Source organism: Chroicocephalus ridibundus, chromosome 6 (genome assembly GCF_963924245.1).
Source record: "Chroicocephalus ridibundus chromosome 6, bChrRid1.1, whole genome shotgun sequence".
Classification (NCBI taxonomy): domain Eukaryota; kingdom Metazoa; phylum Chordata; class Aves; order Charadriiformes; family Laridae; genus Chroicocephalus; species Chroicocephalus ridibundus.
The window spans coordinates 51,724,583-51,739,056 of record NC_086289.1 but is presented as its reverse complement, the minus strand read 5'-3'; the positions used below and the strand labels follow the sequence as shown (position 1 = coordinate 51,739,056).

The 14,474-nt window shown below is 42.3% G+C and overlaps 1 protein-coding gene across 1 annotated transcript in view; it reads right to left on the bottom strand.

Annotated features, from left to right (window-relative positions):
• The window catches only part of CUL3 (cullin 3), a 58,839-nt gene extending 52,734 nt beyond the window's left edge, over positions 1-6,105 (bottom strand). Inside the window, exon 1 of the mRNA XM_063338689.1 lies at positions 5,636-6,105. Coding sequence (XP_063194759.1) covers positions 5,636-5,701 — 66 coding nt within the window. The 5' untranslated portion in view covers positions 5,702-6,105. The remainder of the gene's footprint in view (positions 1-5,635) is intronic.
• Positions 6,106-14,474: the final 8,369 nt, after the last annotated feature.

Here is a 14,474-nt window from a genome sequence, read left to right as displayed (position 1 = left end):
CACTTACTCAGAACTCGGACCAACTGGATTGACGACTGCTCCGAACTTAAGACCCAACTAACAAGAAAATTTGCAACTGAACCCTGAATGCCTACAAAACTCAGGAATTCTAATGACGTTAGGTTAGACCACAACTAAAAGATAATATGTACAGAGTGTTGAAAAAACCCACCAACACAAAAAAAATCCCACCTACAACTACTCAAAATCTACCCTGGAATTAGCGTTATCATCTCTTAAAAAATTCTAAATGTAGCATTAGGGCATTCGGTCTGCTCATCGCATTTCATTAAAAAATAAAAAATATTAAAAACTTGTGAAAAATGGAAGGCCTTTATAAGATTAACTGTCCAGTAAACAGCAAGTATTTATGTATTTTTCTGTAATTTACACCAAAACAACACCTTTTTCCTTTGAATAAGATAAACAGTGTTTTAGTTTTTTTGGTCTGTTTTATTTCTAGGTTTTAAGCCTACTAAAATTTTAATTGTGAACATTAATTTATTATTACTGTATACACTACATGGGTTAATAGCTAAGATGCTCTTATAAACATATTAGAGAATATAAAGCAATTAAGATTCACAAAGCCAACTATGTAAAACATGAACTCGGTGGCCCTGCAGCACTCAGTGGGGTTACATTATTTTAGTCAGAACTGAAAAAGCCTGCAGTAAACCATTCTCCGATTCTATCCTCATCCCACGCTCCATGCCTCTCCATTCACTCACCGAGACAGCACGTGTGCTCTAAGGGTTATAAGCCAAAGCAGAAAGACACACATTGCTTACATAATCTGAACACTTAGAAATTTAACTGCAGTTCAACATGTTTTCCATGGTCTATCTGCTGTAAGGTGCTCGAGAAAGACAAAATTTACATCAAGTTCTTGACTTGATAGATCTACACATTACAGGTTGAAGCATAAATTTAACAAACCTCTTCTCAACTTGCATCATCAATTCCCCAAGATCCAAACCAAACCACAGTAGCAGTAGGCATTCCCCAAAAAGAAAAAAAAAAAAGCTTTCTGCCTACACAAAGCCTGAAATGAGTGGCTGTTAGATCTGAAGAGAAAGGAGCAGCGGCAATGAAAATATGAGCCTTAATACTTTCTCATGGAAGAGTTGAAACCATTTATTTATAAGTTTACATAACTTTCTTTGAGGAAGAAGCAACATCAATTGATAAACGGTGTTGAACGAAACAAAAGGCTGTGTGCCTTTTTGCACAAGACCAGATGAAATGAGAGTTTTCTTGGGCAGAAGCATTTCAAATAAAATGAATCAGTGAAGCGCTTATATCTATCTATATACATATTTGAAAGACTCATTCTATTGCAAGTGCATATGTAGGATCTCTCTAAATACTTTCCAGAATTCATAATATAACTATATAACAGTGATTCACCAGAATAGTTCTGAGAACTGGCAAAAAACTATTTTGTAGCCTTACTCTAGAGAGGAAAGATAGCTCTGCAGGAAATGAAAATGATTAAAAGCACCCGAAAAAAAAAAAAAACAACCATAACGATCAAACCCAATAACCTACATCATGTCATGCTGGTTTTCAGAAAGATCTGTCCAACCAATTTTATGGTGACAACTGACATACTGCATTGAGAGAAGGATGAGTTCTTGCAAAAAAGTTCATTCAACACAGCTTAATGTTACTTCTATAGATTTTGAAAATGAAGTCACAAAATGCTTTCCGAATTCTCACATACTGTTTATTTCTGTAAGAAATGTGCATTTTTTACTTTGTACAACTTTTCCATCAAAACACATTTAAGGCTACTATTTTGCACTAGCTAAACAGTCACAGCAGAACAGCTCAAATACACTTGCAGGAAACATAATTTATCCATGCTAGATCTCCATTATAGACATCACATCTCTCCAAAAAGTTTTAAGTGCAAATCTAGCATTCTTTGGCAGCACTTTTCACAGATCAACCAAATCATCTTAAAATTAGGTTTGCTGCAAGCTGTTTGAGAGCTTTTTAAGTATTCCTTTATCCAGCAGTAACGGGCTCACTGAGAGTTCAGCAACAGGAGCCAATGTGAGACCCTGAGAGTACTTTAAACCAGGGAAGGGAAGAAAACAACCCCCGATACTTCTCCAAAACAGGTGCAATGAATTCATGTTTTGTAAGAGTATCAAATCTGCATTTTTGCATAATGCACATATTGCATATTCAGCATAAATACTACTGCACTCCTCCAAATAATTAAAAAAATAAATTACTTACAAACTATATTGAAATTACATCACTGAATATCACTCAACATTTCAGGAATTATTTTGTTATTTTTAGTGTCCAACCACAACATATTCCTATTTGTTGCAATCTGTATGAATTTGTAACAAGAAAATTTAAAGACTGCTTAAAAAAAGAAAAACAACAACAAAACTTACACTCACTCAAAAGCCCTCTTAAACTATTCCATCTCTCGCTTTAACGCTACTCTGAATGCTATCTGGATAGACCTTACACAAATATAGAACAGCTACACATTATGAAGGTGTTAAAGCACCATAGGCAGTTATTGAAAGTAGCACAATGGAAGCTGTCTATGGTGGTACATAAGATTACTTAACTGTACAAGCTTAACCTCATCAGTTTGCTCTACTGATTATAGAGTAAACTTTCACACACACAAAAAAAATTTATTATTCTTTCTAGATTTAAAAAAATGTCCACGTCTGAAGTCTCAAAACACAATGCATCCTCATCTGGACTACTTCTAATGCAAACATTTTCACTGTCTTTAGGTCAAGCCCAACAAGATAACACAATAAACTTCTTTTTAATAAGTTAGTTTTTAAATTAGGAAAAGAAATGCATTTTTTCTATTGTGAAGAAAAGTTTAAATGTATAGAAAACTATTTTCCTCAACTACTTTTGATTACTCTACAACCCACTTCAGCAAAACAGTACACCCCGTACTCAAAGTCATTGCCCTTGAGGTAAGAAAAAGCACACCAGAGCACATACCAGGAGCCTAGCAAATATTAACAGACACTTGGGATGACAGATAATCTGCCACCAACTACAAGAAATAATAAAGAAGTAATCTAGAATAAAACTAATTCCAAAACATTATTATCTCTAGGTACACCGGTAGATTTCAAATGTTTTAGTCAATTTCTACTTATTTTCTAGTAAGGTAGAGAAAGAAAACTCTGGAGCAGTAATATTTTGCAAATTACTGTTTCTCCTTTCCTTCAGCTATTGTAAAATATAACAATAACAGAAATATCAAAAATATTATGAAAATTCATCGCTATGTTCCAGGAACCTTACCTCTCCATTTTGGCTACTTCTAGTTTAATGTAATAGTAAATAGCGACCTCCACGCAGGAAGCAAACTAATCTAAAGCAGGTAGACCTGCTGAGGAAAGATGATCAATAAGATGACAAATCGAAGCAGCCTACAAAGTCACCTCTGTAAACACTCAATTCAGAACTGAAGAGCAGAACCACCAAAATCGAGATAAAAAGAGTGAAGATCAGCAGCTGAAGTACGAATAGTACACTTTCCAAATATAGACTCTATCCCACACACAAATACAACCTCATTGACACAAATAATCCCACTGCAGCCACTAGCACTATTCACAGGACTTAAGCTATACAACCACTTAGGCCTCCACGAAATTTGAATTAAGACTTTGACATGAACTACGGGTATTGCGTTCTGCAGTTATGAAAGAGAAACCCCTCCAAATCTCTCAACCAAGTACACGCTCCTTTTCTATTAACGCTTTATCAACAGCATTGTCAAAAAACTGTCTTAGAAATCTATTGAAGGGAACACCTGTAAAATTGCTGTCAACATATGTCACCAAACATTTACGATCTGTAGGCCTCAATGCCTGTTTGCTTACTATTTTAGGAAGAATTTTTTTTAAAAAAACTTTTAACCTAAACATTCCTTAAGCAACTGAAAAGAAAGACAAAGACAATGCTAGCAAAAACAGTTTCAGAAGAAATGTGACGACAACGTTTAATTTCATGTAAGAGCAGGGCTCTGTAGGAGCATCCTTCACCCCCCCAAACTAATTTCATATGGTCATTTACAAAAGTGGTGAAAAAAGTAAAACACATACTAAAGTTTATGCCATTCTTACGTCTGCATTTGTTGGAGAACCCATATATACATATTCATGGTTGGAATATATGAATCTGTTTATCAAATTACAAGACTGCTATATTTTCAGTGTTGTTTGTTATAAAACATACAAACATACATATTGGTTTTGCCATGGTTTATTTTTGCACATGATTTTCTCCTACTTGTTAGTAAAGCCTGGGCCGTATCGCAGTAAGTCTTTTTCTTTATTTCTATAACCCTATACGTCTTAAGAAAATCTACATCCTTGAAAAAGCCCGTTGAAAGAAATAAATGCAATTTGGAGGTCAAAAACCTTTCATCAGCTAAAATTCATAATTTCATAGCTCATTTTTTCATCTTGACTCTTACCGCTAAATGTAACTGTCAATGACTAAAAGGAAAGAGTAAAACAGTGTAAATCAGACCGCTATGATTAAGCCAGCTGCTGAGAAAATAAAGAATTCTCTAATTTCATCAGCCAGAGTTTTGATGAAGCAAATATTATTGATATATTCCTTGCCAGTGAAATTAGATAAACAGGTATGTCCAGTTTCTCTGTGAGGGCAAGGCGCGTTAGTTCTGCACTACTGCCTACTGGGATCAGACGTAGCATCAAAAAGTTAACGCTAAACCTTAAAAGCTCATGACTCAACTAAGTATCTTCTTTTTAACGTATACACCGATGAACACATACGCACTCCCTGGCCATCCTCTGGCAGACTGAAGCCTTTCTATTTCTCGCGTTCCTCAGCGCCATTAATAGTACTGTAGTTGTTATTCTGTTGTAAGCTTTAATTGAACCAACTGTCAAAACACAGCAAGCTTTATGGCAGTATAAATTAATAATCTGGCTCATTCCCCTCTGTAATTCAAAGGGCTGGCATGCTCATGGCTCTGCCGAACATGCATGAAAGTTACCTATGTCTAGATGTTTATAGTAGCATCTTCTGAACTGCTGGCATCGTGCCACCTAAATCTTCTAACCATACGACTTATAGCCGCTTTTACGGAGCGGAGAGTGAAAGAAATTCACCAAGAGGAAACTCTCCAGAAGACATAAATAAATACACCCCCCCCCCTTCCGGGGTTAACTCATTTTGTTGATGGACGCGTGATCACCTTCGACTCCTTCTCTGAGGCCCTTTTCTTGAAAACAAAGAAACCAGCCCCCCCGCCCCCAATGCCGTACGTGGATTTTCATAATTGATTTGTCTGACTGACGAGGGAGACGATAACGGCAGGGACCGGCTCCTCCACCTCCCGCCCTCCGGAGCGCTGCTCCCCCACGTCCCCGTATTCCCCCCCCCCAGCCCCGCAACTCGCAGGGGGCTACCCGAGGCCGCCTGACAGCTCACCCCGCACCGCTCGCCCCCGCCGCCCCCTCCCAGGCCGCCTCAGCCGGGGCCGGCCCCGCTCGCCTGCCCGCGGCTGACAGGGCGACGAGGCCGCGGGGCCTGCGGGCAGGCGGAGGCCGGGGCCTGGCGCGGCCGCTCCGCCCGGCCTAGGCCCGGTACTCACGGGGAAGGCTCGGATCCGCATCTTGGTGTCCTTCCGGCTGCCCGTCCCCTTGCTCAGGTTCGACATCTTCGGGGTCGGCGGCGGCGCCTCCCGTCCGGAGGGGCGCCGGGGGACGCGCGGCGGGGCGGCAGACCCCGGGAGCGGGGCCGGGGGCCTGGCGGAGGGAGGCCGCTGGCGACCTTCACTCCGGGCTACGGCCCCCGGGGCCGCGCGGAGAGCGGGCGGGCCGAGCCGGGCCGAGCCGGGCAGCGGCGGGGGAGGAGGCGGCGGCGAGGGGCGAGGCGACGGGGCAGGCCCCTCGCTCCGGCGGCGGCGCTTCCTTCACCCTCCTCCTCCGCCGCGATGGCGGACAAACATCGCTCAGTGCGCAGGGCCGGGCGCCCCCCCTCTTCCTCTTCCCTTCCCTCCCCACCGCCCAGCGAGAGACAGATCCGGCCGCGGCGGCGGGCGGGGGCGGCGGCGGCGGGCGGGCGGGCGGCGGGGCGGAGCGCCGCCGGCGGAGAGGGGGGGGCGGGCGGGGCGGCGCTCTCGCGAGGCTGCCGCCGCTCTCGCGAGACCAGCGGTCGGGCCCCGCGCCCCGGCGGGCGGCACCGCGGCGGGAGGAAAGGGCGGCGCTGATTGGCGGAGAGCGAGGCGGCGGGGCGGGGCCAAGGCGTCCAGCGAGGGGCGGTGGGGCGCGGGGCAGCCCTGGGCATTTTGGGGCCGTTGGTGGGGGTTTGTGGCAGTTTATCCAACCGCCCCGTTGATATCCCACTCCTTGGGCTTGTGGCAGATGTTTCATGAGGGTTAAAGTGCCGGTTCCCGTGCAGGGAGGCGTGAGGGGCCTCGCAGCATGGGGCTTGGCTGCTGCTGCGGCCCCTCCGGCCTGTGGAGAACGGGGCGTCACCCCAGCCCTGTCCCCACACCTACCCCGTGTTTTCGGTGCTTGGTGTTAACCTTGCTGTGCACAGCTGAAAAAAAAAAAATGAAAGGTGGTTTGTTCCTTTTCCTACTCCTTTGAAGTCTCCCGGATGTCAATTCTGCCCCTCTGAATCATGGCACTGGTAGGCGTATCCCTCTGCAGAGGTTCACAGAATGGCATGATGCAAGGCATTTTTATTTATTTATGTTTTGTGTTTTCGTCGCAATGCACGCCTGAGGAATGAGGGTGCCACCTGAGGCAACACTTACATGCGCGCAGGGTTAAATATAGGTCATTCAGAAAAGGACAGTTACTGTAGAAGGGAAGAAAGTTTTGAAAATGTCACATTCTATAAGCTAGTAGCTGCGTGGCACCTCTGCAAGTGAGGCTGGTCAGCCGGGAAAAAATCTAGGTCCCCGTCACCAGGGGACTAACTGAAAAGTTAGTGGATGAAATTGAAATCTGGGTCAAAACGTGCCATGCTCAAGATGCCCCAGAGGAAGTATGTGGCATAGCCAGGAAGAGAATTTCTTTTAGGTGACTCTTAAATTGGACTGTGAACACCGGGGCATCTTGTGATGTACATTCTGCATCCAGCTCCACTCTATCATTACTGGTTTTCTACAGGTGCCTCTATGCAGCACGTGCCCTCGGGGCACAGAAGCAACATACCTTCTGTGAGCTAGTTTACCTTCTGTAATAGTAATTTCACCATTTTTGTCTCATTGTTTGTTACAGCCATTTCCCATTGGGACTATGCATGTTCATCTACAACATATTTTTTAATCTCCTGATCAGACTTAAGTATATACGCCTAGAGAAGATATTATATAAGAGTAACACAATAAACAGTGATTGCAACATGACTGTGCAATAGGAACCCGTCCTTTTCAAAATTACAGTATAGTCAAAATGCAGATGAAACAAAAGATGAGATGAGAAGGCAAAGATTGCCATTTGTTAATAGGAAGAATATGGCTTCCACATTGTTTCACTATAATTTCCATCTTATTTCTCCTCCTAAGTACTTCCTTTGCCAAATGAGGACAACCTCTTATGTTAATATGTTTTTTTTTCCCCATTCTGTGACAGTTAAGATCAAGTAATTTGAAAATGCTACGAGAGTACTTTTCAACAAATTTAGTGCTGTTTTCAAAAACCAAAACTTTCCACACAAACTGTTTTTGAGGAACTGGCATTTCTTATTTCAAGAAAGAAGAAAAAGAACAACTTTTACTGTATCCATTACTGCAGATTGTAGATTAACTTCTCTACTTACTGCTTTTGTGTTTCCTCTGATACTGGCCTTATGCTTATGGCAGCCCAGGACCATCAGCCTCTTTCCTTCTCTTCATCCAAGTTGCTACTAATGCACATTTTTTATCTACAAGTCTGAAATGTGCTGACTCACTCTTAGTTGCTGTTCAGTCCGGCACAGTATGCACAACAAAAAATAAAATTACTCTCCTACCAAGCGATCTCAATTCTCATGTCAAGTAGCTTTACTTTACACTGTGAGCTTATAGCTGCAACACACTAGCATACCTGTATTACTAGTTCTGACTTTATTACTAAAAGCTGAATTTGCAGTCTGTGCCTTCTTTTTGTGCAGATTTATGACCCAGTGGGGATATCTGCTGTACAGAAATTCAGCCGTAGCTCCTCCCTTCATGTCTGTGGCCTGTTCTGAGACTGCCCAAGCTGGAGACAATTACTATTTTTTTAGTGCAAATTTTCTATTTCCATGCATAATGTACAAAATGAAGTTTCGCTAAAAATTAGCCTTTGAGCTTACACAAAGAACTAATTTAGAGGTTCGTTAAGTGCTTATAATGTTAATTCTAGGTGGGTCAAAACCAGAAGGAAGACTGGCGGGTGGAGAAGGACAGATTAGCATAGGAAGAGTTAGCCATCCTGTTGCTTAACTGGGTCATCTCGGCTATCGCACATACGTATCTTAAGTAGCTTCTGTTAGTCCAGCAGTGAAGTAACGGTTCTGGTGCAGAAGAATGGTCACCCTTGTTGAAAGGTCATGTCTGTGCGTTGCAGCAGCCTTAAACGCATCTTGCACTGACCACAACGTCAGAGAGAGGTATGAAGGCCCCTAAAATAACTTACACTGTGCAGAGAAGAGCTCAGCACTATCCAAAGCAGTCATTTACTGTTGGTTGGTTGTTTTTTTCTCTGAGGTCCTATCAGTCCTCTGATTTTAGATACTGATATCACTAAATAATTGTGGAGGTTGCTCAGGTGCCTGCTAATCCATACAGAATATTTTCACCTAAATGACATGTTATCATCTTTTTGTCAGCACAAGAAGGATGAGCCTTTTCATTGACATGTATCCTGAAGGTGGCAACAAATCTTTAATTATTTAAACACTGTCTTTATAATCTGATTTAGCACTTACCTTAATTATGTGAAGGGCGGCAGAAATTTTAGAAGAATGTGAAGAGTACATTACATTAGAATAAATCTAAATTTACATTTTTATAATCAGGCCTTTAAAAGCAGAACACGGCTCTTGTTTAACTTACAGAAAAATATTCTCTATATACCTATGAGGATATGATTTCTTTATTTCAAATGGTGACTTTTTCCTTAGCAAGGCTGGATCGTGCTCCACCAAAGCCAGGAACCAAGATTTTTTTCGAAAGTAAACATCACTTCCAAGGGATCATACATACGTATTCTCAGGTCTTCCTTACATATTTCCTCACCCCCGCAACCATCAGTGATATTTGACCATTGAAATACACAAGCACAAAGAAAAAAAGGTATCTCTGTACTGCAGAACAAAGAGAAACAAAACAGCATTTGCATATTGTGATGGGGAAAACAGTGAGTTCTCTCTTTTTAAGGCCCAGAATCAAGGGGAGGGCTTTTTTTCTTCCCCCTTTTTTTTTTTCTTTTCGGTAAGTGCTTGCATCACTGCACATGATGGTTGCTTTCAGATTTGCATGAATGATGTGTGACACAGTAACCATATGTTTAAGACAGTTCCCTCACTTTCCCATGTTACTATTGTGGGAGATACAGTAAACAAGTAATTCTTTTCATCACAACTTCTACAACCTGAGGAAAAAAAAAGGTATATTTTTTGTAACAACATGGAGATACGCACCAACAAAACAAGCATTCAGTGAATGAACCAGAGGGTGTTTTCTAATCGTATTGAGGATTCTGCCAAAAGTAGTTCTGCCAAAAGCAGAATCTTACTCCAAATCACTGAAAGAACAACAAAGCTCAGAACAACCAGATAAATGTATACTTTTAGTGCCTTAATCCCTCCCCTGCAAATAAAAACAATAACTGACTGATTTGTGTACAAGGTTTTCATAGATTACAATAGGCACAGGGACAATAGGGTCCTGTAAAAGCATGATAAATATTCAGAAACAGGATTTACCAGGGCACTATTACGTTTCTCTTCAAAGAAACAGAACAATTTCAAGGCACACTGTTTTACATCGTTTCTATCCAATTTGGGATTTTTTTTCTGTTCTTTACTGCGTGTCCTAGATAAAGAAAAAGCTTGGGTTTCACTTTGTCCATCACTGCCTCACAGGACTTTAGGGAGAGGTATAATTCAACATAAGAAAGCTACCAGCATATCAGGTAGATGTGTAATTTTGAAGGGGCTTTTGCTCTCCTTTCTTCCTTTTACAGAAATAATGTAAATACTGTCCTTTTTTGTAAAAAAGGAAGACAGTTTTGTCTTTTTATTGTTCGTTGTTTGTTTGGGTTTGGTTTTTGGTTTTGGTTTTTTTACATGGTAGAGGTGGTGGGGGTGGCCGAGAGGCCTGGGGTGCAGTGAAAGGCTGCAGAGGGGCAAGGCAAGATGGAAAACAGGCAGCATGAAGTTATTTGCTTGTTCCCTCATGGCATGTCGTTGCTTAAAACATTTGGCTGGCCTGTGTTTAAATTTAATTTCTGTTGCATGCAAATGCCACCACAAATAGAGTAAATGCTAAAATATGACAGTCTAAACAGCTCAACAGTTTCAAAATTAAACCAGACTGAAGTACTTTCAAATATTCTTGCAAGCAGGAGGGAAAAGCGATGTTGAGGTACTATTTCAACCCTATTTTCTCTATTAGTGACTTGCCTTAACAGACAAAACCCCTGCTGATGGGCACAGCCTCTACCTCAGAGCTCTGCGGATCACTTTCCAGCCCAACAGCAGGCGCCACCACCAGCTTCTTGCACAAGATCTGCCCCTGCTGCTGGCGGACTCGGAGTGGACTGTTTACAGGCTGAGGACTGGCAGGAGAGATGAGGAGGTTGCTGTAATGAGCGCGTCATGTAGTGGCACATTTTAAAAACAGGTCTAACCAGACAATGCATGTAATAACCAAAATTAATGCTGTCCGACCAGCACTGGCTTCCCTTTCAGTACCTGACCCATTTCAGGATTGCAGGAGTAATACATGGGATAATAATGAAGTCCTTAACTGACTAAGTCAGGTCTCAGTTCAAGTGCAAACTCACGTCTCTAAAGCATGCCTTTGACAGTCGTCTTGCACAATATGACTGCACAATATACGGTCAAACTGATGGCCTGTAATTCACCAGCACTGCAGCTTCTCTTATGGCAGCAATTGCTGTACCTACTGTACCATCGGCTTCTTTCATACCCGGCCTTGGTCTCTGTCAAACAAGAACTACAGCAGTGCAATCTCACTGTATAAATCCCTGTGTCCTCACTACACTGCTGCTGCTAGAAGAGGGGACGCTACCACATTGAGAAAAGGCAGACTTAAGTTACAGCCTCATTTTCTAGCTGCGAGACCAGTCCCTCACTGTCAAGTAGAGAGTTTTTACAGACTTTCAGTAGTGTGACAGGTAGCAGCAATCTGGTAGCAGCAAATATTTCGTGCAATACTCACATAACCCCCCAAAAAATAAATAAAAATTATGCTATAGCAGTTGCAGCCAACAGTGAAAGCTGCAATGGTGCAGTTAGGCAAATGCTTCAGGTTCAGAAATTTTTCCTACCACATCACAACAATCTTCTCTTGGAGGCGAACAAGTATGTACGCAATGTTTCAGAAGATGTCCCAAAAGAGCAGGACGCTTCAAAACACTCAAGGCAAATTTACAGAAAAAAAAGTTTCTGTTACAAACCACAGAAGAAAATACTGTACACAAACCCAAGTGAAAGTTAAAAGGTTGTGCCAGTACAATCAGGCTACACAAACACCTTCCAAAAGGTTAGGGGTGCCCTGATCTTGGTGTATAAAGCACCCATATGGGAAAGTGTTTTCTGAGAGTGCTGCCATTTAAATCAAGTAGGAAAAGACAGATCGACAAAATGCTTGGAAAGTGAAGCAAGACCAAAACCAATGCAACAGCAAAGGTTCCTTAAAACTTTTTACCTACAGATGCGCAGATCCTTCATTATTCAACCTGTCAATGAAGCTCAGTAATTTGCTAAATACCAAGTCAAAATCCAAACAGGGTGAATTTTGTCAGGATGGGCTAGTGCCAATTTCTTCCAAAACAGAAGCTCTGGATTTACTGAGGTGCTCACTTCAGTAGTAACACCACCAGCAGCTCTGGGCACTGTATGCAGATGCGGGTGGGTAATGTAGCTATTTGGTAGCGTTCACCCACCGCTTATGCTGTGGCACACGATGGCGGTGGAGAATGTGTAGCCTGAGATGGTTGACAAATTTTTATTCTTATGAGATCTAGTGTCTTAGTACCAATTCAGTTTCTTTGGGGCTGGAGGAAGTTGCTTTGAAAGTTGCGGGAGAAACACGTTTCAAAGTTTTCACAGTTACACTCATTACTTTATTTGTGGCTGTTACTGACTTTCATGCCTCAGCTATTTTGACGTTTCCTGTTAGCTAAGTGACAGAGAATTGTTCGCCTTGCATGCTTAAAATGCCTGTACGTTTGTGGCCTTTTCACATTCAGGTAAAAACTCTAGGTTTCCTACATGGGAATTTCCTCCTCCTAAAATATATGCATGGTTTTAAAAGTTACTTCTGCACAGGATAAGTCTCTAGCCAGCTGTAGTTTGCATACTTTCCAGGTCCTTTACGCTGCCATAGAAAGCCTTGCCCAGAAAAATGACTTATCTTCAGTTTCGGGTCAGGTATTTACTGGAGAAGCAGCTGTGCCAGTTTGAGATGTGACTGACATCCAGGTGTTTGCCATCTCTCTGCAGCAGCTGGACACTCAGCCCTACTGCATAGTATAAAAGACTGTATAAAAAAAATTGGTGTTTAATTTCCAGTGGAAAGTCAGGTGGGTAAACTCACATCACTCCCACCCGCATTTACTAACCTCTTGCCTTTGCGCTGAAACACAAGAAGGGCCCGGATTATTTATTCTGACATCTGAGCTGTACCAGGAAGAGGGTAATTTCCAGTTTATGGGTGGGAATGGACATCTTAAAGTGCCACAAAGCCATCTCTACAATGACCGCGTGACTGTAGCCTCAGAAAACAGTCATTATTTTAGAGGCTGACAGTAAACATCCTCTTCCAGACCTGGCTCTGTAGGCTAAAGATGCCAGGCATCTGGAATGGGCATTCCCAGAATTCAGGGCTCTTCCCATAGCTCCATAAATTGGCATTGTGCTGCTGTTTTCCTCATCTGCCCAAGACAAAGCACACTGGTTAGCGCCAGCCTGCCTTTGTCAGCTCTTTGAACTACCCCAGCCGAACCTGCCTGAAGCAGAGATGGGTGTATTTATTCCCCTGGACACACCTTTCTGGCAGAGTTGTGCTGGTGGTAACTCCTGGCTGTGGTGAAAACGCAAAACTGGAGGTAGAGGGAGCAAGCCTTTCAGCAGTCAAAGGTGTTTGTGGGATGGTAATGGCACATGACCACCAAGTATTTAAGCATGTTGCATGTTACAACTGTCCATTTTTAGTGTAAAAAATGCGAAACATCCGTGAAAAATGGAACTGCCCGTCAGCCATTACATGGCTCTCCGCTCGCAAGGTTGAGTTCAATGCAAAAAGTGCTCTTTTAACAGATTTTATACCATGAAAATAAATTCAGACAAGATGTCTCTTTAAACCATGAAATTATTGCTACTATCTTTATCAAAGGGCCAACAAACAGTATTCATATCTGGCACCAGACAAGCACAAAAAAATAGACAGTCTTCTGCAAAAAAGCTCGCAAATAGTGTAGAAGGTGTGGCAGGAAAGAAGGTGTGTTTTCAGGAATGAGATTATGGTTCGTAGACTTTCAGTCTGAAAGGAGGCCTAAAGCAAATGAGAAAAAAAATAATAAATCAAATATTAGATATCTCGACCCTGCTGTTGACATAGAATCATAGAATGTGTTGTGTTGGGAGGGACCTTTAAAGGCCATCTAGTCCAACCCCCCTGCAGTCAGCAGGGACATCTTCAACTAGATCAGGTTGCTCAGAGCCTCATCCAGCCTGGCCTTGAATGTCTCCAGGGATGGGGCCTCCACCACCTCTCCAGGAACCTGTGCCAGTGTCGATGTCATGAGACCACCTCTGTATGCATGTGTCTCTCATGCAGAGAGCCCAGTGGGCTTGGTAAATCGGGTCCGCATGTGCTGAGCCTGGCTTTTTGAATGGTCATGACATGGACTCAAGGTAAGGGTAAGCTTTTAGTGCCAATGAGTTATTCGTTTTACCTTCAGGAAATATCTAAATAATAATGTCCTGGTGAGAGGGCATGGTATGTTAATACGTGGTAGCATATTTCCCATGAAATGGCTGCAGTTTCTCAAGGCATTAAAAGACAAAGTGCAGAAAAAACAAGACCATAATGGATGAAGAGCTACATACAGTAGAATATAAATCTATACGCAAGACCATTTTGTCAGGATGGGTGTATCAAATATGTGGCAAAATCTTCCTAATATAAATGCAGTGTATATTAACAGAAGTTCATTGTTACTGATGTACTTTACACAAGGCTGCTGTGATGATTAAAAAAAAAA